Genomic DNA, 26,033 nt, shown 5'->3' with positions numbered 1-26,033 from the left:
GACGGGGCGGGCGGGGAGCACCGAGGGGTCCCGGGTAGGGATGGGGTCACTGGGGGGCACCGGGGGGTCCCGGGCACCGACGGGGTGGATGGGGGGTAGTGGGGGGTGCCGGGCACCGACGGAGCAGACGGGGGGCACCGGGGGGTCCCGGGCGGGGACGGGGCGGACGGGGGGTCCCGAGGGGTTCCGGGGGGGTCCCGAGCGGACGGGGTGTCCCGGGGGGGTCCCGGGCGGACATGAGGCACCGGGGGGTCCCGGGCGGGGACGGGGCGGACGGGGGGTCCCGAGGGGTCCAGGGGGTTCCCGAGCGGACGGGGGGTCCCGGGGGGGTCCCGGGCGGACATGAGGCACCGGGGGGTCCCGGGCGGGGACGGGGCGGACGGGAGGCGCCGGCAGCCGGCGGGGGCGGGGCGGGCCCGGACGCCTGGGCCCCTGGATGCCGGGAAGTCCCTCCCCGCGGGCGGGGCTCGGCGCGGCCATGGCTGCGCTCTTCGGCGGCGTGGAGGGGTGAGGGGCCCCGGCGTCCGGGCGGGGGGCGGCGGCGGGGGGGGGCGGCGGGGCGCTGCCGCGGGACGGGACCTGCCCCTGCGGCCGGCCGGGGGGGGGTCTGCGGCCCCCCCACCCCGAACCGCCCCCGATAGCCCAGGCCGGGGGGGGGGTCTGCGGCCCCCCCACCCCGAACCGCCCCCGATAGCCCGGCCGGGGGGGCGTCTGCGGCCCCCCAACCCCAAAGTGCCCCCGATAGCCCGGGGGGGGGGCGTCTGCGGCCCCCAACCCCGAACCGCCCCCGATAGCCCGGGGGGGGGCGTCTGCGGCCCCCCCAGCCCGAACCGCCCCCGATAGCCCGGCTGGGGGGGCGTCTGCGGCCCCCCAACCCCGAACCGCCCCCGATAGCCCGGCCGGGGGGGCGTCTGCGGCCCCCCCACCCCGAACCGCCCCCGATAGCCCGGCCGGGGGGGCGTCTGCGGCCCCCCCACCCCGAACCGCCCCCGATAGCCCGGCCGGGGGGGCGTCTGCGACCCCCCACCCCGAACCGCCCCCGATAGCCCGGCCGGGGGGGCGTCTGCGGCCCCCCCACCCCGAACCGCCCCTGATAGCCCGGCCCGGGGGGGCGTCTGCGGCCCCCCAACCCCAAAGTGCCCCCGATAGCCCGGCCGGGGGGGCGTCTGCGGCCCCCCAACCCCAAAGTGCCCCCGATAGCCCGGCCGGGGGGGCGTCTGCGGCCCCCCACCCCGAACCGCCCCCGATAGCCCGGCCGGGGGGGCGTCTGCGGCCCCCCACCCCGAACCGCCCCCGATAGCCCGGCCGGGGGGGCGTCTGCGGCCCCCCCACCCCGAACCGCCCCTGATAGCCCGGCCCGGGGGGGCGTCTGCGGCCCCCCAACCCCAAAGTGCCCCCGATAGCCCGGCCGGGGGGGCGTCTGCGGCCCCCCAACCCCAAAGTGCCCCCGATAGCCCGGCCGGGGGGGCGTCTGCGGCCCCCCACCCCGAACCGCCCCCGATAGCCCGGCCGGGGGGGCGTCTGCGGCCCCCCACCCCGAACCGCCCCCGATAGCCCGGCCCGGGGGGGCGTCTGCGGCCCCCCCACCCCGAACCGCCCCCGATAGCCCAGGCCGGGGGGGCGTCTGCAGCCCCCCAACCCCAAAGTGCCCCCGATAGCCCAGGCCGGGGGGGCATCTGCAGCCCCCCAACCCCAAAGTGCCCCCGATAGCCCGGGGGGGGGGGGCGTCTGCGGCCCCCCCCACCCCGAACCGCCTCTGGCAGTTAACTGGGAGCCTTTTGCCCCGCAGGGGGGGGACGCACTCCAAGGTGGTGCTCGTCTCCGAGGATGGCCGGATCCTGGCCGAGATGGAGGGGCCGTGCACCAACCACTGGGTGAGACGTCGGGGGGCCGCGCGGGGCGGCCGCCCGGGGAGGGGGGGATCCGGGCATGGCGTTTTTTTGGGGGGGGGGGTGGTGGTGCTCAGCGCTTCCCTTCTCGTTTCTCAGCTCGTCGGATCAGAAAAATGCTTGGAGAGGATCAACCAGATGGTCAGCGAGGCCAAGGACAAGGCCGGGGCGGACCCGCGCGTTCCCCTCCGCTCGCTGGTGGGTGCTGTCCCCCCCCCCCCCTCCCCAAAACCGCCCCCCCCCCCGGCACGGCTCCCCCGCCTCCCCGCTCCGTGGCCCTGCGGGGACAGCGGCCCTGCGGGACGGTCCCCCGTCCTAGCCCATCGCCGCCCTTCCCCTGGCCCTCGCGGCCCGGTGACGGGGACCCCCGCGCCGGGCCGGGGGGCCGCCGCCGGCTGAGCCGAGCCGCGTGCCGGGGCCAGGGGCTGTCGCTGAGCGGCGGCGAGCAGAAAGACGCCATCGGCAAACTCCTGGAGGAGCTGCAGCGGCGCTACCCGCACCTGAGCGAGAATTACTACATCACCACCGACGCCATCGGGGCCATGGCCACCGCCACCGACCACGGTAGGGCCGCCGCCGCCCGGCCGCTCGAAGCCCTGCTCCGAGACGCGGGGCGTCAGCGGTCTCGCAGGGTCCCGCGAGCTGGGACCGGCCCCGAGGGGAGCCGTCCCCACGCCGGTGCAGCTCCCGGCGCGGAGGAAGAGGAGCGCTCCGGAGGGAGGAGGAAGAGGAGCGCTCCGGGGGGAGGAGGATGAGGAGCGCTCCAGAGGGAGGAGGAAGAGGAGCGCTCCGGAGGGAGGAGGAAGAGGAGCGCTCCGGAGGGAGGAGGAAGAGGAGCGCTCCGGGGGGAGGAGGAAGAGGAGCGCTCCAGAGGGAGGAGGAAGAGGAGCGCTCCGGAGGGAGGAGGAAGAGGAGCGCTCCGGAGGGAGGAGGAAGAGGAGCGCTCCGGGGGGAGGAGGATGAGGAGCGCTCCGGGGAGAGGAGGAAGAGGAGCGCTCCGGGGGGAGGAGGAAGAGGAGCGCTCCGGAGGGAGGAGGAAGAGGAGCGCTCCGGAGGGAGGAGGATGAGGAGCGCTCCGGGGGGAGGAGGAAGAGGAGCGCTCCGGGGGGAGGAGGAAGAGGAGCGCTCCGGGGGGAGGAGGATGAGGAGCGCTCCGGGGAGAGGAGGATGAGGAGCGCTCCGGAGGGAGGAGGAAGAGGAGCGCTCCGGGGGGGGGAGGAAGAGGAGTGCTCCGGAGGGAGGAGGAAGAGGAGCGCTCCGGAGGGAGGAGGAAGAGGAGCGCTCCGGAGGGAGGAGGAAGAGGAGCGCTCCGGGGGGAGGAGGAAGAGGAGCGCTCCGGGGGGAGGAGGAAGAGGAGCGCTCCGGAGGGAGGAGGAAGAGGAGCGCTCCGGGGAGAGGAGGAAGAGGAGCGCTCCGGGGAGAGGAGGAAGAGGAGCGCTCCGGGGGGAGGAGGAAGAGGAGCGCTCCGGAGGGAGGAGGAAGAGGAGCGCTCCGGAGGGAGGAGGATGAGGAGCGCTCCGGGGGGAGGAGGAAGAGGAGCGCTCCGGGGGGAGGAGGAAGAGGAGCGCTCCGGGGGGAGGAGGATGAGGAGCGCTCCGGGGAGAGGAGGATGAGGAGCGCTCCGGAGGGAGGAGGAAGAGGAGCGCTCCGGGGGGGGGAGGAAGAGGAGTGCTCCGGAGGGAGGAGGAAGAGGAGCGCTCCGGAGGGAGGAGGAAGAGGAGCGCTCCGGGGGGAGGAGGAAGAGGAGCGCTCCGGGGAGAGGAGGATGAGGAGCGCTCCGGAGGGAGGAGGAAGAGGAGCGCTCCGGAGGGAGGAGGAAGAGGAGCGCTCCGGGGAGAGGAGGATGAGGAGCGCTCCGGAGGGAGGAGGAAGAGGAGCGCTCCGGAGGGAGGAGGAAGAGGAGCGCTCCGGGGAGAGGAGGATGAGGAGCGCTCCGGGGAGAGGAGGATGAGGAGCGCTCCGGGGGGAGGAGGAAGAGGAGAGCTCCGGAGGGAGGAGGAAGAGGAGCGCTCCGGGGAGAGGAGGATGAGGAGCGCTCCGGGGGGAGGAGGAAGAGGAGCGCTCCGGAGGGAGGAGGAAGAGGAGCGCTCCGGAGGGAGGAGGAAGAGGAGCGCTCCGGGGAGAGGAGGAAGAGGAGCGCTCCGGGGAGAGGAGGATGAGGAGCGCTCCGGAGGGAGGAGGAAGAGGAGCGCTCCGGAGGGAGGAGGAAGAGGAGCGCTCCGGGGAGAGGAGGATGAGGAGCGCTCCGGAGGGAGGAGGAAGAGGAGCGCTCCGGAGGGAGGAGGAAGAGGAGCGCTCCGGGGAGAGGAGGATGAGGAGCGCTCCGGGGAGAGGAGGATGAGGAGCGCTCCGGGGGGAGGAGGAAGAGGAGAGCTCCGGAGGGAGGAGGATGAGGAGCGCTCCGGAGGGAGGAGGAAGAGGAGCGCTCCGGGGGGAGGAGGAAGAGGAGCGCTCCGGGGAGAGGAGGATGAGGAGCGCTCCGGGGAGAGGAGGATGAGGAGCGCTCCGGGGGGAGGAGGAAGAGGAGCGCTCCGGGGAGAGGAGGATGAGGAGCGCTCCGGGGAGAGGAGGAAGAGGAGCGCTCCGGGGGGAGGAGGAAGAGGAGCGCTCCGGTAGCAGCGCAGGGGCTCAGCGCCCGTCGCCGCGCGGACCCCGGCCCCGCTCCCATCCCCGCAGGCGGCGTCGTGCTCATCTCCGGCACCGGCTCCAACTGCAAACTCATCAACCCCGACGGCTCGGAGATCAGCTGCGGCGGCTGGGGGCACATGATGGGCGACGAAGGCTCAGGTGAGGCCGGGCGCCCCGGCGCGGTGGGGGTTCGGGCTCGCCGGCGCGCCGCCGCTCAGCCCGGCTCCGCGCTCCCTCCGCAGCCTACTGGATCGCGCACCAGGCCGTGAAGATGGTCTTCGACTGCATGGACAACCTGGAGGTGCCGCCCCATGACGTCGGCTTCATCAAGCAGGCCATGTTCGACTACTTCCAGGTGCGGCAGGGCCGGGCGCGCGGCCGGCGCGGTGCCCGCTGGCCGCGAGCGGGGCGGCAGGGCTCACCGGTGGCTTTCTCTCCCACCCGTGCAGATCTCCGACCGGATGGGCCTCCTGACCCACCTCTACCGCACCTTCGAGAAGTCCAAGTTCGCGGGGTTTTGCCAGAAGCTGGCGGAGGGTAGGAGAGCGCCGTCCCCCAGCCCGGGGCTGGCCGAGGGGGACGGGGTGCTGCTCCCACCGGAGCCCGGGCAGGAGGCGCGGGGCAGAGAGGAGGCTGCCGAGGGAGAGCGTCTCCACGCCGGAGCTTGCAGCGTGGTGCTCCAGTTCACGCGAGCATCGGCGTCTGGAGACATCCTCTTCCTGCGGCGTTTTGGGGCCAGCCGGGGGGTCTTGCTTCTGCCCCTGCAGCTCCCGTGGAGTCGGGATGCTCCGAACCAGGTAGGGCAACCTCGGCCCTACCTGCCGGACATCCTGTCCGCGGCGGGTGGCGGCCGCTCTCCTCCGCAATCCCCGTTTCCGGCTCGGCGGTGCCTTTGAGCCGCTCGGCGCGCCGTCCCCCCACCCCGGCTCAGCTCTGCCCTCTCCGTGCCGTCGGAGGCCGTTTGACCCAAACGCCCTCTGCCAGCGCCGCGGATGAACCGCCGCACTTCACGCGCCGCAGCCCGTTTTCGTAGGAGACGGGGGTCTGCGGCCGGGCCCCCCTCCCACTGCCCCTCTCTGCACCCAGGGGCCCGGGCCGGCGACCCGCTGTGCCGCTACGTCTTCAACAAGGCCGGAGAGGTGCTGGCGCGCCACGTCGTCGCCGTGCTGCCCAAAATCGACAAGGTGAGAGCTGGGCCGGGCGGGTGGCGGGGGAAGCCGTGTCCTGCCCCAGCTCCTGCCTTCAGGAGCCCCGGCGAGACCTTGCGGGTCTGTCCGGACCTCGGGATTTGGGAGACGGCCGTTACCGATGCGCCACCGGGATGTGAGCGAATGCAACAAAACCAAGGAAGTTGCTTGGAGGGTTGGGGCCACCTTTGCCCCAGTCCAGGTCCCTTGGCTCCGATTTTGAGGCTGGCCGCCGCGAGGTGCCAGCTCAGCCCGGGTCTCAGCCGGCGCCGTTTGCCCCCGTCCGCAGAGCCTGTTCCTGGGAGAGCTGGGGCTGCCGATCGTCTGCGTGGGCTCCGTCTGGAACAGCTGGGAGATGATGAAGGAGGGTGAGCGGCGGGCTGGGGGCCGCAACGGGCTGGGCGGCTCGTGCCTCTGTTTCCCCGCAGCACGAGCAGGGAAGCCCAGCAGGGTTCATGATGCAGAGCTCTTTGGAGGAAGAAGGGGGTGAAGACTCCCTTTGAGTCCTCATGGCCACCAACGCCCTAGCTGTGCTCCTGACCTCCCTGTCTCCTGGAAGAAGGTCCTCCCAGGAGCCGGGGTGCTAGCGGGTCCTGCTGTCCCCATAACCTCCTTCCCACCTCTCCTAGGGTTCATCCGGGTGCTGCAGCAGGCCAGGAAGGAGTGCCCCGACCACATCTTCTCCAGGTTCAGCCTCTTGAAGCTGAAGCACTCGTCAGCTCTGGGGGGAGCCAGCTTAGGTGCTAAAAACATTGGCCAGGCTCTGCCCTTAGACTACGCCAGCAACGTGGACATCTTCTACATCCACTCCTTCTAGCCCAGCCCGCGGGCAGCCCGGCCCCGCGCTGCCGGGGCTCAGAGCAGCCGCAGCGTCTTTTAGTCTTGTTAATAGCGTGTTGTGGTTCCTGACGTGCATCTCCTCGCGACAAGGCGAGCCTCTTGGCGCGAGGCGGTGTCAAGCGTTTTTGTACCCTCCTGTTTCATAATTCATCAATAAAAGGCTGTGCCGTTGGAAGGGGAGGAGGGGTCACAGTCGTCTCTCCCAGGCAGCGCCTGGCGTCTCGGGGCGGTACGATGGCGTGCATGCCGCACGTGTTAGAGAAGGAGATCGTAAGTGCTTTGCCTGCAGCTTAGCATATGTCTACTTAGCACTAGTGTCTGCAGTAGATGAAGCCTGCAGGCCTCAAGGCCGAGCTGCTGATGAACTCGGGAAACGTTGCCGACGATGTAACAGCAAAACCCAATAAAACCAGCTAAAGGGGATACAAGACAGGATGCAGGAGACGAGATGCACCTGGGTTGCAGTTGACCTTCGAGAAGATAAGGGACTGTGGAAGACCTGGGATGTAGGCCAAGACCAATCAGAAGGAGAGAGACCACTGACTCAGTAAAGAAGGTTGGAGGAGACCTTCACTGGCAGGCGGGGAAATAGGACTGTAAAGGGTATAATTACCCCAGAATTTCTTTGATCGGTGTCCCTCCTTGGAGGTACCCAGCTCGAGCTGTTGCTTTGCTGTACTGCCAATAAATAAATAAATAAATAATTTTGCTGCTATACCTGCGTGAGGCTCTGCTCCTCGGAAACACTGTTTCCGTAACAAGTGTCAAGATTTTTTGTAGGCATACGTTTCATAATTCATCAATAAAAGGCTGTGCCGTTCAAAGCCGTCTCTCCTGGGCAGCGCCTGGCGGCTCGGGGCGATACGATGCTGTGGGTGCTGCACGCAACGTTGCCTCCCCTGGAAATGCAATTCCTGATCGCGGCAGCTTGCAAGCAGCTAGTGAGAGCGGACAGGGAGAAAGCTGTACGTGGGCAGAAGAAACCAGAGCCCACCGACACAGGCAGGGAGGGCCCCGGACCTGCCATGTCCTCCCTGCTCAGGACAGCACCGGCTCCGTCTCGGTGGCTGAGCAGAAGAAGAAGAGGAACAAGGAGCTGCTTGTAACGAGGAGGAGGAAGGACGTGAGTTTAGAGCCCTGGAGCACAGAGTCAGCGCTGGTCCTGCCAGCAGGTCCTGGGATTGCAGCACGTTAAGCCCACAAGCGACACCTTAGCGCTGGCAGCTCTGAGCTCAGGTTGTCCAGCATAAGCGCAGGAACCCGTGGCTGGACGCAGGGTGAACCTCGTCCCTGGTAGCCTGCAACAAGCACAAGGGGAGGATCTGACTCGGTTTTCATCAGCCTTTTCTCTGCTTCCGGTTAGCTGCCCTCAAAAAAAAAAAAAACAAAAAACAAAAAAACCTCAATCTAGGCTGGAAAGCGCATAATAAGGAAGAGCTCAGCTGGCAGATGTTCAGCTCCAGCGTGGCGAGCTCCCGCCATGGCTTACGCCGAGGGGGAAGCTGGGCTGTAACTCAGGCGGCCGCGGGGCTCGGCTCTGCCGCGTCGCTGCAGACACAGCTCGGCTCTCCCTGGCGAGCGCTGCTGCCGCCGCGCTCCGCAGGTCCGACCCTCCATCGGGGACGCAGCAGCCCAGAGCCACCGCTTACCGCGGAAAGGGGGACGTTTCTCCATCTTCCCTCGCAGGACTTCAGCACGCTCCAGCTCTCTTCCCGCACCTGAGCCCCAGGGCGCCGAGACGGTCCTGCCCTCCGTGCCCCCCGGGCCAGCAACCGCGGCAGCCACAAGAAAGCCGGCCACGTAGCTCAAAAACTGCCGGCCTGGAGGTTGCCAACTTGTCACCCGAATCCCACAGCACGTTGCTACGGATTTTAACAGGCCCAGGGAGAAATGAGCCTGTTCAACGTGGATGGAAAGTACGGGTCTTTCGACCGGTGAGTAGTTCTGATGCTAAACAGGGCTGGTGTTCGGGGTTCACCCACGTTGAGGCAGGCTGCTCGGTGCCTAGCAAACGCGCTGCTCCACCAGCACACGCTGCGGAGGTGTCTCCGCAGCTCCTCCTCTCCTCCTTCACCAGCAGGACAGACCTGCGGGCCTGGGAGTCAGATCAGCAGTATCCTGTGTTTTGCTGGAGCAGCTGTGGAGCAGAGAGCACGTCCAGCTGAACATGCCCGTCTCCTGGTCAAAATCCAGCTACGGATTTAATAATTCAACCTCTAAATGATCGCTATAGGAATGTAACTCCCTGCTCCACCTCCTCCCAGGCAGCTTCCTCCTATCAGCTCTGGCTGCTTTTCTCTCCTTTTAAGTTTTGCCCCTTTCCTGCCTCCTCACCAAGCTCTCCTGCATTGCTCGTGAGCTGCCCAGGTCAGAAGAGCATGGCTGTCAGAAGTGCTGAACGGCAGCAGGCTCCACCCAGGGCTTTGATGCTGGGAGCCATCACCCCCAGCTTTCAGAAACGATGCTTCCCCCCACTCCCCCTTTGGTGCCAAGTTCCTGACCCAGCATAAACTAGAGCTATTTCCTTCTCCATTCGTTTCAGCCTCCACGCTGGCAGCTCTAAGGAGAGCTCTGGCCTCCGGCAGAGGATGCTGGAGGCCAGCACTCGCAGATCAGAGCGAAGGCGCCTCAGCAGATCAAAGGGGGATGGAAACACACCACGTGTCTTTTAGGGGGGGAGGCAGTGGTGAGGAGCTAAAGAAAAGTCCTCCGAGAGTTTCAAGCTGCCTCTGAACTTGATTCAAGCACAGCAAATCCTAGGCACACACTCAACCTAGCTCCAGCCGAGCGATCTAATTTTCAAGTGGCAAGCATGCTTGCCACTACTGTGGATGTAGTTATTGTGTTTGCTCATCACTAGAGGCAGACTCTTGAGCACAGAGGTCCATGTGGCCCCAGCCACAGAGGCGTGTGCTGCTTGGCTGGCACTCCTGACTAAGGTGAAGAGCTTCCTGCTGGGACTGTGACATTTGATGGAGATGTTGAATGAAGAGCTTACCCATCCTCAAGGAAAAATTTCTGCACTGCTGAACTCAAAAAAAAAAAAAGTTTATTTTTAATAATGCATTGTCTGAAATTTACAGCATGTCATCAGAGGGCTCTTTTTGTAAGAGATCAAATAGAAACCAGAGAAGCTGGGGGGAAAGAAGGAACTACCCATACAAAAGAAGTTTGACCAGAGTATACTGCCCTTCCTCACACAGCCCCGTGCAGCGCTGTAGCATGGCCTCGACTCTAGCTAGCCTCACAACAGTCTGGAGCAGAGCTGTGGAGTTTGAACACCTTCTGCTTTTATACTGCAGTTTATCTGCTGCAAAATACTTAGTGCAATATGTCCTCTGGCCCCAGAGAGAGAGGGAAGCCTCTGATAGCCAGAGGCTAGAGGCAACTAAGCAGGTGCTGAAGGCACGGATTGTACTGAAAACCAGAAGAATATAATACAAATCAACCAATACCCCCAGGCAACAATATTTAGATAGATACCTTCAACAGGCTTCTGACTCTGGCTTCAGCTGCTGTGGAAAGCTTCTAAGAGTTTAGTGCTGGTTTTAAGATTGACAGCCAGAGACCGATGTTCTGTTGAATTACAGACTAGACTATACAGAGAGCAACCGAGTTAAATCAATTCAGATCTGTCCTCCAGAGCATCGTTAGTGTTTGTGGTCCTTGTAACCCTGGGCCCTTCTGCTGAGCTTACCAAGGTGGGAACCAGAGCGAAAGAACCGCAGCTGCAGGCTTTTCCATGCTGAGCTAGCAGAGACAGACCAAGAGGTCAGTAAGCAGCTACTGAACGGCCATTAGCTTCCATCTCTGCAAATCCCAAAGGGATCTGTAATCCCCATCAATTAACTAGTCTATTTAAATAAAGGGAATACTATAAAAAAGTGCACCTGGCAGGTGAGATCTATGCAGAATAACAAAAACTCACATAGCGTTACTAGAGTGCAGTAAAAATTAAAAGCTTACGTTAGGGTATAGACCTTACCAAGAACCACATGGTTCCTCTTGGTAAAGTTTTCTGGCCCTGGTTCTCCAAAGAAGAAATCCACTAAGAACATGATTTAAAATATCAGGAGTGCAGGGGGCTGTGGTGTGGGGAGCTGAAGCCTGGCTACTGCCAGCTCTTGCTGATGGAGAAAGAGATCCCAGAGCAGGCTCACAGGAAAAGAGGCATGGATGCCGTTCACCAGGTGACACCAAAGTGCTGGGCAGCTGCTTCTGTGGCAGGCTTGACCTAAAAGACACGCACCAGTGGAGTTCCTCACACATGGCATTTAGGAGACCAGGACAAAATGATGGCTGTCACCTCCCGAAAATCTCTTTCTCTATTTATGTTTGTGGGCACACTCCTGGGATTCAGAATCGTCTTGCTCACCAGCAAGTCCATAAGGGACAGATCAAAGTGGATTTGCTCTTACCCCACCCCACACAAGCTGTTCCAGAGAGGAAACTCCCGGTTGAAGGGGGCTCCTTAGTCTCCGCATTCAGGGAGCACCGCCCTGGAAGAAGGCAGGCTCCTGCAGAGGGTGCGGTAACAGGTAGGATGTCAGTATGACTGTCCTCTCCTCCTCCACTCTGCAGCTCTCTGGAGAAAGAATAGTCTCAGCCCTCTCTCAACCAAGAGAAAGACATTTCCAAGGAGGGAACCTGCTTTCCAAAGGGCAGTGAGGGATGGGAAAAGGGTCTCATAACATGTGAGCCCATTTGAGGCAGGAACCCTCAGAGCTTGCCAAGGGACAGAAGATTCCTCTCCTTTTCCAGAGAAGCTGCTTAAAACTAACTCCCCACTGATGCACTTTGCAACGTGGCTGAGAACAGGCTATATTCAGTTTCTCTTGGATTTATTTAAACTATTTCAGTAAGAAATGAAGTCACAGATGCTTCAGAGCCATAGGCTTTAATGCCAGATAAGCCCAAGAGTCAGGGAAAAAATTCTTTAAGGGCAACATGTATTTTGTAGAAGAAACCTCCCCTAGGAAGGATGGTGGGGGCTAGCATCTAACGGGTCTGGTCTCCCCCAGTGCAAGAACTCCCACAACCAATTAAAGCAGGCAGGACTCTTCCACCTATCAGCAAAGCAGCATATAAATTAGCGTTCAGCACTTATCAGAGAGCTGATGCACTCTGCTTGGAGGAACTTGGGGCTTATGGTCTTGTTACACTTCTCCTTTCCTTTATCTAAAGGAATTCCATTTAATGGAATTACGAAAAGCTAGCGTGGCTCCTTGCCCAGGTCCTGTCCTTCCTGGCTCACTGCATCTGAGATGGGAGCAGGCAGGCAGGGGGATCCCTACAAAATCTACTTAAACAAGAAAACATGACTTCTTCACTAGCAGGTTTGAAGCACGCATCAAAATCGGCCTCTGAAGCAGAAGGAGTGCTGGACTCCAGGACAGACCTAAGGGCCACAAGTCCTAGAAAGCAAAAACTGCCAAAAAGTGATAGACGATAAAAAGAGAGTAAAAAACAAAAAAAATACAAAAAAACCCAAACCCTCAAAAACGGTACTTGAAGCGTAGAGCAAGATTTCGCCATGTTGCAGCAACTCTGCTACGGCGCAGAGTCCAGCTGGTGGGCGGATCCCCTCCCTTCCCTCCCTGCTCCTCCTTGCCACCTTCCCCACCAATGGAGCCAGGGACACAGTCTTTCCAAAGCCTGTCTTGAAGGTCAGTACTTCACACCAGGCACAAACTCCTTGGCATCTGGATTCAAGTTGCTTTTGCTCTGCAAGAGAAGAGGGAGTAGGGCCCATTAGCGGTCAGAAATACCTGCGCACACACCGCCTGCCAAGCACCACTCACACCGTAGACCTGCACGTGCCCTCCACTAAAGATATCTGCCCCATCCTGGTAGCTGTTTGCAATGGAGGCGGTCACAGATTTCCAGGTATGCAAAGCAGCCACCCTGGCCCTTGCATCCCTGCAGGTTCTCCACAGTCCATCCTCACGACGCAAGATGCTGTTTAACAGGTGACAACTCAAAAGTTATCTAGTTCTAAGAGGGGCTTTAGAGGATAAACATGTGAGAATCCTGTCTCTTTCTCTTTGTTCTTGAATCAGCAGAACAGTTGACAGACTGGCTGCAAGGTGCAAACAGCTACATTTTATCACCACCCATGGCAGAGAGAGGTAAAGCAACTCTGCCTGAACACAGTCAGCAGTGCTGGACTAGACCACCAGCCTCCAACGTGCTGGTCCACGTAGCCCTCCCCGGCCCTGCAGTACACTCCTGTTTTCAAGGGTGAAAACAGACATCTCCTTAACACTTCTGTTCCTCCAGGACACCCCAACTCTGCCCAAAAGTCAAAAGAGGTCCCAGTTTGCTCTGGGTTGGCCAAAGCCCAACCTGCCCATGCGCACGCAGCAGTCCCGTTCCCATGACTTCTAGAGAGTAAATTTTACAGAGCTAGCACACTTATTTCTGTCTTTAGGATACAGTAATACAAAGAGTATCCTTGCAGACAACTCCAAAATGCATTATGCATTGTCACTAATGAATTATAATCAGCTCTTGCACGGAAACCCTAAAATTCCAAGAGATATTCTGCCCCCTTCCCTACTTCCAAGGACAAGTACTCTGCTCTTCACCAGCAAGTTCTCCGAGGTCCTTACCAGAATGTCCTCTGAACTGTGACCATCGCCAACGGACAGCCCATTCAGCTGTTGCTGCAGTTGCCCAATGCCCTGGGGCAGGTCGCGTGATGGAATGAACCAGTCCTGGTCTTCTTCATCCAGCATCTCCTGGAAACAGCGGTCAAGGAACTCCTGCTCCTGCAGCTCTTCCTCCACCTGCCCAAACAGAACTATCAAGTACAAGGTACAAACTATGCATCTTCATGTTTTCCATATGCTGTCTCCTACCACATAAAAGCAGAATGACCACAATATAGTCAAGGCTGTATTTTAAAGTTGGATGAACACATCACGGTCTGGGGAAAAAAGAAAAAAAAAAAAATCAAACCAGCATGGCTGAGATGCCTGTAACTAATCCCAGGAGGCAAAAGCATCAAAAATTGGTACCTTTGCTTTCAAGTAGCTAAAGCAAAGCCTTGTCCAGACATTGCTTCTTGGCCACTGTTGACTGCTAGGAAGGAGGAGGAGCTGTGGTAACCTGCAAGCGTACTGCGTCAGGTGAATCCAGACGTGAATGGGGTAGTATTTACACGACATCTGAATAAGCCAGCATGCGTGCAGGACTCCACAGGATGCCATATTGCAGCAGAGCTTGCTGCAGAACGGGTGGGATTACTCATAAAATCCCGACTGGCAAGCCTGTGTTGTGGCATGGAGCAGCCTCTGGTACAGAGTCCAACGTTGGTGAGGCTCAGAGCGGTGTTATAACTATGCTAGCGGTACTTTCTTTACTTGCTTCCTGTGTGTCTGCAGTTCAGTAAGCATCACGGCTCAAAAACACTACAGTGCCGCAAGATACCGAGTGCTACAGTGAAATAGTTTGGCAATGAAGTTCAACAACATGGGAAGCAGAAGAACGAGGCTTCTAGAATTCATGTTTTACTCTCCAGCAAGCTCATTTAGGTTGAGCATCTGTCCCGTGGCATTCACCCAGGTGACCTACGGAGCTGACCAATTCCCTTCCTCAAAGAAGCCGAGCACCAGAAACTCAGTGCAGGCCAGATTCCCCACTGATCAGACCGGAAAGTTTACTGAGCAAGTATTTGCAAGCTTCTGCCAGGTACCACGGGAGAAGCAGCAGAGCTGTCAGTTGGTACCACCTTAGGCAAGAACAGCATACAGCCTCTCTGAAGTAGCTCGTTTGCACCAGATTAGGAAAGCCCACATAAACAAAACATTAACACGCCCTGCTGTGCATGAAAGTGGACACACCAAGAGCAGAGGCAGCTCCCAGCCTGATTGTCACTGTGCGACGGCACAGAGAGGCAGCTCCCACCGCCATCTGAACTGCAGAGGACAGAGGGAAGGAGAGCAGCTTCTGCACAGGCTCCATCCGGAGCACCGTGTGGGTGATGAGTTTGCTCAGCCACCTCCCAAGAGCAATGTTAGGTGCTTCTACGCATACCGACACAGGGTGGCAGTCAACCCCCGTCGAGCGCAGAGAATTACTCCATCTCCGCTGCAAGAGAGTCCAAGTAAACCCAGAGGACTTGCCTTTGAGTCCCAGAGCAGCAAGCTACTAAGGCATGAGAGCAGAGGCAAAGGAAGGGGGACAGAGATGGTCAGGAAGGACTCTGACAAACTGAACAGGGGAGATAGCTGAGGGGGCTGGCCGATTAGGTCCTATATTTACCCACGAGCACATATAGTCATTTTAACTTGCCAGTCTCATCTTCCTGTCTGATTTTCTCTAGCCACTCACACGTCTGAGCAAAATAAGTGAGCCTGTGAACTGGGTCAGCCGACAAGTCGTTGCTGCTGTCGGCCTTATGCTAAACTGGCACTTGGTCACTAGAAAACGAACAAACCAGGTAACAGCCAGGAAACGGTAGGATTTTGAGCTGCTGATCCAGCCTTTAGAAATACAGGCCTAGAAGAGCTCAGTGGGTCATCAATACCAATTTCTTGCCAGAAGGGCATAGATATTTAGTCCAAAAGGGCTGAGTGAATCCTTGCACCACAAAATGCTTTAATAAGCTTAAAACCTTCCGTTTAAAGAGAAGAAATCAGGAAACTGGTTTCCTGGAGGAAAAAGATAAGCTCCATAATCCACCACAACACCTAACACAGCTCCTCAACTCCTGACATAGGGGACGGAAACTCCTTGCCACCAACAAGCTACCAAAGGAACTGCTGCACCGTGCCAGGACATGCACACAGAGATGCTGCCCGTAAGAAACGGGCTGGGAAGGCAGCCCTGTTAAACTCACCGCATTGTAATCTTTCATGACTGGGTTGCCACAGATTATTCACAGCTTGTCATCGTTGTGTTTTCAGCTATACCCAGAACCACCAAATTGTATCAGAAAATGCACTTCCCCTGTGTGGTTTGTTCCCTGGTTCAGAGAGTCTGTGCTTTAGGCTAAAATCAGTCAAATCAGTTAGAGCTCTCCCTTTGTTATATGGCTTTCCACCTGGAAGTGCTTTGGGATCATTCAAAATCCCATATCCATCTTGGCTCAAGCAGACACTTGCCTCCAAAAATCAGTACCATGTCCTCTTCCCTCCCTCAGCACCAGTTTGCTCCTTCCTGTTATGCTCGTGGACCAGCCTTCCAAACGCCCCCAAATGCTCCCTTTTTATCCAAATCCCTCCTGACCTCAGGCCTCTGCCGTGCAGCCTATGCGCACTACTCCAAGCCAACTGCAGCTGACACATCGATACCGTATAGTTGCCTTTTTTCCCCAAAATCTTCCAAAGCAACTTCACCTTTCTGCTCAAGGTCCGCACGGCAGATGCTTCTCTGGGCTTGTCAAGCAGTGCTTCCTACCTTCAGTGCCCAGTGCTCCAACACACGGACTGGAGCAGAGCCAGACATCCCTGCCAGCCCCAGAGAAAAAGTCCCGACACTTCTCACTTCCAACCGATTTCAGTTCCTGGCTTCCCTCCCCTAGCAGGCTGTTTCCAGCAAGTGCAGCAGCATCCCAAGGCGAAGCATTGCTCCTTCATTACCTCATCGTTAGCTAGGCTCCAGACCCTCCTTTCCAATTACCGCAGAGCCACACAGCTTTGCTTGCCGAGCTCTTTCATAAGGAGTCCTAGACTGAGCAGAGGAGGATCAGTCTCAGTGGAGAAGCGAAGCAGCTCACCCCTCTGCCTCACGCAGGACCTTGGACTTGTGCTAAGCCAAAAGGAAAGAGAAGCGTTCGCCGCATCACAGGAGGAAAGATCTTTGGCTTTGCAATGCTAACACAAACCTTTGCAAATGCAAACCAGAAACCTAGGTTGGAAGCACGGCACAGACCATGCCAAACTCAGCCTAAGCCCAGAGCAAAAACAGGCTTAAAGACTGATCTTGCCCGAAATGCTAAATGAAGAGTTAAAGAGTGAGTTTATAGAACTGGGGCAAGTTTCCTGTGAGGGTTTTTAAAAGCTCTCTCACTAGGTAACCAGAGTAGTCTGATATCTTGAAGGTCATCTCCAACCTGAACTACTGGAGAAGGTTTCTCTATAAGCCTTCAAAATCAGTTCTGGGTGGGGAAAATCTCCTTTGCCACTAGCAAATCATCCCATAATTATCCTCAGCTGGGTTTCTAGTGACTGTTCTTGGAAGCACATTCTGACACTAGCTCACAAAGACAGGATATTACCAAAAAAAAAAAAAAAAGCCTTATGTATGTGATCTTACAGCTCCTATATTCCCATGATCTGCAAAAAGCTCAGCAAAGCAAAAGCATCTCAGATATTTGTCACACTTCATTCAGCAGCTCCATTTGCTGCTGCACGGCCTTCCATGCACATGATTTGTGCCTGGAGCCACTGACACTGCTCCCAATGCCAGGGAACCGAAGCGGTCCCCATGCTCGCACCTCCCGGCTGGAGTTGCTCCAGGTCCTTTCACATGGTTGCACGGTATCTCACAGGGAAACAACAGTTTTTCCAAGCCCAATTTTCCCATCATCAGTGATGTGGCTGCAATCCAGAACAGCCCTCCCTTGAATATTTTATTCTTAGATCAGCCCACTAGTTTCTCCTACCCCCATCGTGCAGTGTTACTATGCTTCCTGCACATATTCTGCCTGTCCAAGACTGCTGGCTTGCTCACCTTGCTCAGGAGCCTACACAGGCCAGGCCTCAGCCAACGACAGTGACCATGCTAAAAAGGGACGGAGCTAGCTGGAGTCAGTTTTACGTATCAGAGAATATTTCAAGCAAAGATGAATATTCCTTCCCTGAGTTGCAGAGCTGCCAGCTGTATACTAACAGGTTCAGATAGCACCTCGGTTCTTCCACACTAGAATCATTTCCGCACGTGCAACTGGCCGTTAGGGGCAATGCTTCATGCACAAAGCCAGGGGAGGCAGCGACAGTGCTAGTCCTGGACCAGGGGGCAGGGAAGGAGAGATCCTAGACAAACTCGCACCTTTATCTAGCTGCTATATCTCTACTAAGAAAGCATCAGGCCCCTTATCACTACATCATGACAACCTGAACTAGCAGATAAAGGGTTTACAATTTGCTCTGAGCTTTTCTTTAGCCTACTGTAACATTTAATACAGCTGTCACCTCCCACTACAGGTTATTCTAGAGATTCTGCAGCAGCATCAGCCTCATCTGGTGTCAGCTCAGTTTCTTTTTATGGCAAGAGCCCACCACTCCCTTTTTTGCCCTCTGCGATGTGCTGGCTCCACGGGAAAAGGAATTTTGCTAGCATAAATAATGGAGGACTGTGCCAAGAAGCCCATGGGTTTTTGAAAACACCTGCCTGCTCCACTTCCCCAGTGCTTGAACTAAGGAAACCCTTGTGAAGGAGGTGAGGAAGAAGCATGACTTCAGAAAGCTGTTGAGAAGTGAAAAGAAAGCAGATTTGAGAAAAGCTTCAGCTCCAGAATTTAAGTCAATCCAGTACCAGGCTGCCCCACGTCACTGTGGCACATACTTAAAGGTGGCAAAGCCAGCACTACCACAGAAAGGCTTGTGCCTGCTGTCTCCTGACCACTTGCTCCCATCACCTGCATCACATCCTCTCATGCGAGCTCATGTTAGCTTTGACCCAGAGCAGCTTCTCAAACTAGGCACTGCAGAGCCACATAAACGGTCTTGCCAAACCAAGGACAGAGGCAGCGTGACTGCTTCTTTCAGAAGGAGCACTGGCCTATGAAACGTTATGAAAATCCTGCTGCAGGAAAGCTCTCTAGCTTGATTGGTACGTCACTAGTAGGGGAACCCCTTGCCACGTGGGCTTCAAAGCCCTTAAAAGAGTAACTTGAACTTCTGTAAAAGCTACTTATTTTCCCCAAGCAGTATTGTACTGGGACATCAGAGACAACTATGACACAACAGGGCCTGGACAACTAGTTGCATTCCCATGGCATTTCCGAAGAGCTGTAACTTCAGAAGCAAAAGCTGGCAGACCAGGAAAAGGCAGGTGAGTATCTCAACTGCACAATCTGGTTTCCTCTCTTCATCTTATTCTCCAGGCTCCTTAAAGCTCTGTGCCAGGAAACCCCTCAACTGTCAGCTCCATTTTCTTCCCTTCTCCATCTCATTATGCCTAATCATGCTCCCTTTGCATTGTCTTAACTGCTCCTCCACCCCCCGAATCTTCCTTCCAGCAGAGAGGAGGAGGGAGAAGGCCCAGCAAATCACATTCTGAATACAGCACTTCGCCTCATCACACTTTTAATCAAGACAGCATTTTACAAACATTAACTAATTAATCTTGCACATTTCCATCAGCACAGCTGCTTGTGGGGGCTGGCTGCTGCCTAATCACGTCATTAAAAAAAAACAAAACTCTTGAGTCATAGCCCACTAACAATTGCTAACATAATTTGGTGTGGCAAAACTCAGTTACTGCATACTCACTAGGAGTTACTGTGAGCTGGCAGCTGAAGTTTCCTCCTGTGGGAACAGACTTAAGTACTACCATATGGAGATTTTCTGCTGAGAACACTAATAAAGCTGATGAAATTCTCCTTTGCTGACCAAGGGTGTGGTAGGGTCACGAAACACAGCCTCCTTGCGTCCAACCTACCCTAAGCTAAAGTGTTCCTTCCCTACCAATCTCCCAGTACCTTGGTGTCTGGAAGTCCAGCGCTTGGCGCACGTTCGTGGGAATGTTTCAGGAGAGGGAGAAACGTTCTGCATGCTGTCTCCAGGAGCGAGGGTGCAGGTTTCCTGCTTGTAGCGCAGCTCAACCAGCTGAAGCAGCAAGCTCCTTCCTCACCCGTTGAAGCTGACTAACTTCTCTCCAGCTCCAGGAACGATTGCAAGGAACCAGCAAGCCTCCAGCAAGCTCACCCCTGCCACCTTGCACTGCCTTGGCATTTGAACAAAAACCTACGCGAGCCCAAAGCAGAGGCACGGAGAGGATGCTATGCTGGAGTTACCTTTGCTCCAGCACACAGCGTCACAGTATTCATTCAACAAGCTAGAGCTGTTCAAATTGTATCATGATTTACCAGGTACTCTGGAGAGTTTAGCTGACATTATCAATAGATGCAGCATCTAGTGGACAAGCCTCCTACCAAGTGGTCCATAATAAAGCTGCTTCAAAGAACATTTGGGGCCACTTCGCTTAAACGGAAAGACTTCTACTTGAAAGGGCAGATACTAACTGTAAGAACTCATTACTGAGATAGCAATGCTACAAACACTCTGAAATTTTGGGCACTGATTTTTGTGCTTGTTTTCTCCTTTGAGCTGAGCGTGCAGAAAGTGAATGTCTCAGTTATCACTGCAAGGTGCAAAAAGAAGTAACAGTACCATCACTGGCCCTCTGAAAGAGGCTCAACAGGGCCAAAGGCATCACAAGATTTTTTTTTCCCTAACTTTACTCATCACACATCCTTACAGGCAGGCCCAACAGAAACAGCATGACTGCCCTCTAGCTGAGGGCCACCCCCTCTTTGCAGGGCCAACACCAGCTGTGACTCACAACACTTTTGTGGTGCTTAAACACCATCAAAGGAAACCTCCTCTCCTTTATCCTCTCCTCAATTTTAGCCTCAGAAACATGGGGCTGGCTACCACTCTTCTCCTCCTACCTGTCTGTTGAAGTCTTCTTCATTCTCCATCCACATGTACTCTGCAAAAGGGTTGTTTTCCTTTTCATCGTGGCCATTCACTACTTGGTCCTCTTTGGTTTTGGGGCTGGATGTTGTTGTATTGGCAACGTCGGAACCATTCATCATTACTGACTCTGGGAAGGAAAACAACAGGGTCAGGGAGCAGACAAACAGCCGGAGAGCCCTGTACCACCACATAACAGGCATTCTCAAATTTACAGCAAGGAGTAACACACCAAGCTGGCAATGCAGCTTACAGATGGCACACTTGCCCCTAACCATGTTAATGGATAACAAATCAGTCTTACAACATGAGAACCCCATTGCTTCAAGGGCACTTGTTTTTGTTTGTTTGTCCCCCCTCAAACAACAGCACTGTTCTTTCTCGCCTTGAAAGCGTGTAGCACCAGAAGTAGTATTACTCCTCTGACAGTGGTGGCCCTTGTTTTTTAGGGTTTTGATCTGTCAGGGATAGTCTGAACATACTTGGTCTTGACCTAGACCAAAGAGATAATCTGAGCAGCGTTTCCCAACAGGGGGCCCACAGCCATGAATGCACACAGATTTCATCTCAAAAGGGTAGTCGGTGAAAAGGGCCGAGTCTCAACAGCTGCCAGATGCTGGGCTACATAATCTTGAGGTCCTTTCCAGGCTCAAGGCTATCAGAGGACTCCCATACGTCCTTAAATTGCTTACTACACCCAGATGCAAGGGCAGTAGCAATTCCCATAAGAAGCTAGTGATCACAGGAGTCATTAACAGGGCTTGGAACAGGCACCGTGTCTCCACATCCCCAGTTCATCTGTCTCATTTGATGTACTAACTGCTGGGAAACTGCTCATGAGCTGGGAAAGCGGAGTTTAATATTCTCTCTGTAACGTTCATTTGCCCACATAATCTCATTCGTAACGTACACGAACTACATAACTTGAATAAGTCTCAGACGAACCCCACTTTAACATTGCAACGGGAACCCAAAGATTGCAAATTTAGACACTTAATCACGAATTTCGCACAGACAACCCGACCTCTTCTCTAACCAGCCAGGAAGCAGATCAAATGCTTAAGCCTTTTATTAGTTATTTAAAATCTGCCACGAAATACACCAAAAGACCAAAACCTGGCTATTGTTATGGTCAGCACATCAGCAATGCAGAATAAATTGCTCTGTACCCCAAGATAATTAATTTTTTGGAAGAATGTATGAGCATCAGTTTGGGTCCCTTTATCTATGCCGTAATTTAATTTGTAGAGTGCATTTCACAAAAGTTTGTTAATTTGAAGCATGAAGACTGCTTTTTTTTTTTTTTTTAAAAAAGCAAATATTCACAGTTCCAGGAGTGTGGTTTTAAGAAACGCAAACCTTATGGAGTTTCTCATAAGCTATGCCAGCTAGCAACTCATTTTTTGAAAGGTCAACAGAAGCAGATGGAGGGAAAGACGGGAAAGACATGAAGAGAGGTTAATGAGACAAATATTCAACAGAGAAGTACAGACTATGACACGTGGGGAGCAGGAATCACAGAATCACAGAATCGTTTAGGTTGGAAGGGACCTCTGGAGATCATCTCGTCCAACCTCCCTGCTCAAGCAGGGTCACCTAGAGCAGATTGCCCAGGATCACGTCCAGACGGGTTTTGAATATCTCCAGCGAAGGAGACTCCACCACCTCTCTGGGCAACCTGGTCCAATGCTCTGTCACCCTCACAGCGAAGAAGTTTTTCCTCAGCTTCAGATGGAACTTCCTGTGGTTCAGTTTCTGCCCATTGCCTCTTGTCCTGTTGCTGGGCACCACGGAGAAGAGGCTGGCCTCATCCTCTTGACACTCCCCCTTCAGGTACTTGTACACGTTGATGAGATCCCCTCTCAATCTTCTCTTCTCCAGGCTGAACAGGCCCAGCTCTTGCAGTCTTTCTTCCTAGGAGAGGTGCTCCAGCCCTCTAATCATCTTGGTAGCCCTCCGCTGGACTCTCTCCAGGAGTGCCATGTCTCTCTTGTCCTGGGGAGCCCACAACTGGACCCGGTACTCCAGGTGAGGCCTCACCAGGGCTGAGTAGAGGGGCAGGATCACCTCCCTCCACCTGCTGGCAACACTCTGCCTAATGCACCCCAGGATCCCCTTGGCCTTCTTGGCCACAAGGCCACACTGCTGGCTCATGTTTAACTTGTTGTCCACCAGCACTCCCAGGTCCTTCTCGGCAGAGCTGCTTTCCAGCAGGTCAACCCCCAGCCTGTCCTGCTGCATGGAATTATTCCTCCCCAGGTGCAGGACCTTGCGCTTGCCTTGGTTGAACTTCATGAGGTTCCTCTCCACCCAGCTCTCCAGCCTGTCCAGGTCCCTCTGAATGGCAGCACAGTCTTCTGGTGTGTTAGCCTCTCCCCCCAGTTTAGTATCATCAGCAAACTTGCTGAGGGTGCACTCTGTCCCTTCCTCCAGGTCATTGATGAATATATTGAACAAGACTGGACCCAGGACTGACCCCTGGGGGACACCACTAGCCACAGGCCTCCAACTTGACTCTGCGCCGTTCACCACAACCCTCGGAGCTCAGCCATCCAGCCAGTTCTCCATCCACCCCTCTGTCCACTCGTCTAGCCCACACTTCCTGAGCTTACCTAGGAGGATGTGATGGGAGACAGTGTCAAAAGCCTTGCTGAAGTCCAGGGAGACAACATCCACTGCTCTCCCCTCATCTACCCAGCCAGTCATCCCATCAGAGAAGGCTATCTGATTGGTCAAGCATGATTTCCCTTTGGTGAATCCATGCTGACTACTCCTGATTACCTTCTTGTCCTCCAGATGCTTAGTGAGGACCTTCAGGAGGAGCTGTTCCATCCCCTTTCCAGGGCTGGAGGTGAGGCTGACAGGCCTGTAGTTTCCTGGCTCCTCCTTCTTGCCCTTTTGGAAGACTGGCGTGACACTGGCTTTCTTCCAGTCCTCGGGCACCTCTCCTGATCTCCAGGACCTTTCCAAGATGATGGAGAGTGGCCTAGCAATAATATCCGCCAGCTCCCTCAGCACTCGTGGCTGCATCCCATCGGGGCCCATGGATTTATGGATGTCAAGTTTGGACAAAAGATCTCTAACCCGATCCTCCTCCACCAAGGGAGAGTCTTCCTTTCTCCAGCCTTCCTCTCTTGTCTCCAAGGTCTGGAATTCCTCAGGACTGGCCTTAGCAGTGAAGACTGAAACAAAGGCAGCATTCAGTAACTCTGCCTTCTCTGTATCCTTCGTCACCAGGGCACCCGCCCCTTTCAGCAGCGGGCCCACGTTTTCCCTAGTCTTCCTTTTGCTATTGATGTAGTTGAAGAAGGCCTTCTTGGTGTCCTTGACATCCCTTGCCAGATTTCATTCCAACTGGGCCTTAGCCTTCCTTGTCGCATCCCTGCACGCTCTGACAACGTCCCTGTATTCCTCCCAAGTGGCCTGTCCCCTTTTCCACATTCTGTACACTTCCTTCTTCTGCTGGAGTTTGGCCAGGAGTTCCTTGCTCATCCATGCAGGTCTCCTGCCCGCTTTGCTCGACTTCTTCCTCAGAGGGATGCACTGCTCTTGAGCCTGGAGGAAGTGATGCTTGAATATTAACCAGCTTTCTTGGACCCCTCTTCCTTCTAGGGCCCTACCCCAGGAGATTCCCCTAAGTAGGTCCCTGAAGAGGCCAAAGTCAGCTCTCCTCAAGTCCAGCGTTGCAATCCTGCTTATCGCCCTGCTCCCTCCTCGGAGGATCCTCAACTCCACCATCTCATGGTCACTGCAGCCAAGGCTGCCCCCAACCTTCACATCTCCAACTAGACCTTCTTTGTTTGTTAGTACAAGGTCTAGCATTGCACCTCTCCTCCTTGGCGTCTCCACCACCTGGGTCAAGAAATCATCATCAATGCTTTGCAGGAACCTCTTTGACTGTTTGTGCCTAGCTGTGCTGTCTTGCCAACAGATGTCAGGGTGGTTGAAGTCTCCCATGAGAACCAGGGCCTGTGATCGTGAGGCTACTTCCAGCTGTCGGAAGAAGACCTCATCGATGACTTCCTCCTGGTCAGGTGGCCTGTAGTAGACCCCCACAACAGTGTCACCCATGTTACCCTGCCCTTTAATCCTTTAAAGGAAGCAAATGTGGACTAAAGATATCAGTGTGACACTTTATTAAAAAGTCTGAACATCATATAATTACATCCTGGTTTTATGTTCTGCTCTTCACTGGAGAAGGCCCTATCTGGACCTGAGCTGTGTCCAGTTCCAACAAAACTCTGAAACACATGGACAAACTGGAGAATGTCCAGAATGAAGACAGCTGGAAAACATGATTTCTTAGGAAAACTGACAGGTCTAGGTATGTTTAGTCTAGAGGAGGTTCTGGGTGGGGGAAGCCTGAGACAATACAGGCCTTACAACAACCTTCAGGTATCAAAAAGGCTTGCAGAAAATTGGTGAATCAAGCACAGGAGATCGATTCCTGAAGGACAGGTCAGTGGCTGGCTGTTAAACATGAGAGTCGGACTGTGACTCCATGGTCAGAAGGTCTCTAAATCAGATTTCCATACTGGTCATTCCTGACGTGGCAATTTTTATACTTCCCTCTAAGCATCTGCTACTGATCATTACATGAGTACTGTGCTAAGACAGATCTTCGCCATACTGGACTGGATCACTTCTGTTAAACCCATCTTTGCTTTCACAGCCAAACTGAAAAAAAAAAAAAAATTCCTTCTGTTTCAATGTAGATCACAGCTGACATCAGATCTACATCCTGGCCAAGAGCTCCAACTCATGTAAGAGCAGTGATCCTACATTACTAAAGAAATGTAGCCTTTTTAGGGCTGAAGCAGATTATTCTTATTTCCAGGAGGAATCTGAAGCACAAGTAAATATACTAAAGCTGTCTTATGTTACTCACTTTGAAAAGCAATCCTTGTCAATAGCAAAGGTGCTCAGCCCTAGAGCACCGAGACTCTAGGGTCCTAAGAGCAGCACAGCTATTACTATGGCTGCTCCTGCGCACATAAGGTCCTCGGGCCCACCTGCAGCCTCAGGGAGACGCACTGTAGGGTCACATCTAAGCAGTCTTCACCACCTTCAGAGAAGCAAGAAACACTCTGTATTGAATATGAAAACTTAAACGACGCCAAAGCTAACACGACGTCTCTCCCTTGTTAAATGAGACTTCTTGACTATGGACAGCTCAAGTCTGGTAAAAGACAGTTTGCAAGGCAGACAGAAAAAGGACCAGAGTTTCAAAGCAAGCAAAAAGACGCTGAAGTTTTAGAACAACGGAGTTCCGTCACCTGTTAGGAAGTCTACTAGTCCCTCCTTTCCTTGCTGTGAGCAGAGATGCTTGAATAGGCAGAGCCTCTAGTTCAATTGCACACATAATTTTTGAGGAGCTTGCAGTGTTTACTGTTTATACATAGTCAATTCCTCTAAGTAAACAAAAAGGTAAGGCAGGATCACTCATAAGAACAGCTGTATTGGGTCGAAGCAAAAGTCCTTCTATCTGCCTGCTCCATATCAGGCAGCTGCTGTCAAGAGGAGAGCATGAGAATAGGGCAAGCTACCTGCATTGGTCAGTGCTGGTGGTGACCAGGAGGCTCTGTATCGATCACTGTAGAGAACAGTTGCATTGGAGAAGTAATACAAGAGAGGAGGGGAAGACTTTTTTTCATGTTGTTGTTTTTTCTAAATAGTTTCCTCCCCCTCCACAAGCCTCCCACATGCACCCTCCCTAGTAATCGTCTGGCTGCAACAAGAGACCGCGCTCCCTTGGTGCGGGCTCTAAACAGAGCTTTGCAGCTGTTTCTGAACAGCAAAAAAGGGTTTCCCCCGAGTGTTTGCCAGACACTCCAGAACAAAAT

General features: G+C 55.4%; 2 protein-coding genes across 7 annotated transcripts in view; one reads left to right on the top strand and one right to left on the bottom strand.

The window, feature by feature from the left end:
- The first annotated feature begins 413 nt into the window (after positions 1 to 413).
- NAGK (N-acetylglucosamine kinase) lies at positions 414 to 7,259 on the top strand. 3 transcript variants are annotated; one of them, XM_068943897.1, is made up of 10 exons: positions 414 to 507; positions 1,790 to 1,874; positions 1,989 to 2,087; positions 2,312 to 2,453; positions 4,566 to 4,676; positions 4,760 to 4,872; positions 4,967 to 5,054; positions 5,604 to 5,701; positions 5,994 to 6,072; positions 6,334 to 7,259. In XM_068943897.1, exons 1-10 carry the CDS (start codon positions 437 to 439, stop codon positions 6,519 to 6,521), a joined length of 1,074 nt encoding a protein of 357 aa, XP_068799998.1. In that variant the 5' UTR covers positions 414 to 436; the 3' UTR covers positions 6,522 to 7,259. The 3 variants fall into 3 exon arrangements, with proteins under 3 accessions (XP_068799998.1, XP_068799997.1, XP_068799996.1); XM_068943896.1 differs by having other exon boundaries at positions 434 to 507; positions 4,967 to 5,314; XM_068943895.1 differs by having other exon boundaries at positions 443 to 507; positions 4,967 to 5,314; positions 5,907 to 6,072.
- A 2,320-nt stretch (positions 7,260 to 9,579) lies between these two features.
- Positions 9,580 to 26,033, bottom strand: part of PAIP2B (poly(A) binding protein interacting protein 2B) — a 32,683-nt gene continuing 16,229 nt past the window's right edge. For all 4 annotated transcript variants that reach the window (XM_068943894.1, XM_009681862.2, XM_009681863.2 and 1 more), the window contains exons 2-4: positions 20,166 to 20,320; positions 13,156 to 13,332; positions 9,580 to 12,268 (exon numbers count right to left, since the gene is read on the bottom strand). In XM_068943894.1, coding sequence (XP_068799995.1) covers positions 12,212 to 12,268; positions 13,156 to 13,332; positions 20,166 to 20,312 — 381 coding nt within the window. In that variant the 5' untranslated portion in view covers positions 20,313 to 20,320 and the 3' untranslated portion in view covers positions 9,580 to 12,211. The remainder of the gene's footprint in view (positions 12,269 to 13,155; positions 13,333 to 20,165; positions 20,321 to 26,033) is intronic.

Source organism: Struthio camelus, chromosome 4 (assembly GCF_040807025.1).
Source record: "Struthio camelus isolate bStrCam1 chromosome 4, bStrCam1.hap1, whole genome shotgun sequence".
Taxonomy (NCBI): domain Eukaryota; kingdom Metazoa; phylum Chordata; class Aves; order Struthioniformes; family Struthionidae; genus Struthio; species Struthio camelus.
Note: the sequence above shows the minus strand (reverse complement) of the source record. Positions and strands in the feature narration are given on the sequence as shown.

What these genes read in the sequence shown, in the direction of transcription:
- NAGK (XM_068943895.1), top strand. Translation starts at nt 479, where the DNA reads ATGGCTGCGCTCTTCGGCGGCGTGGAGGG. An exon ending in CTCTTCGGCGGCGTGGAGGG is followed by an intron (nt 508 to 1,789) that starts GTGAGGGGCCCC and finishes TTTGCCCCGCAG; the next exon opens with GGGGGGGACGCACTCCAAGG. An exon ending in GCGTTCCCCTCCGCTCGCTG is followed by an intron (nt 2,088 to 2,311) that starts GTGGGTGCTGTC and finishes TGCCGGGGCCAG; the next exon opens with GGGCTGTCGCTGAGCGGCGG.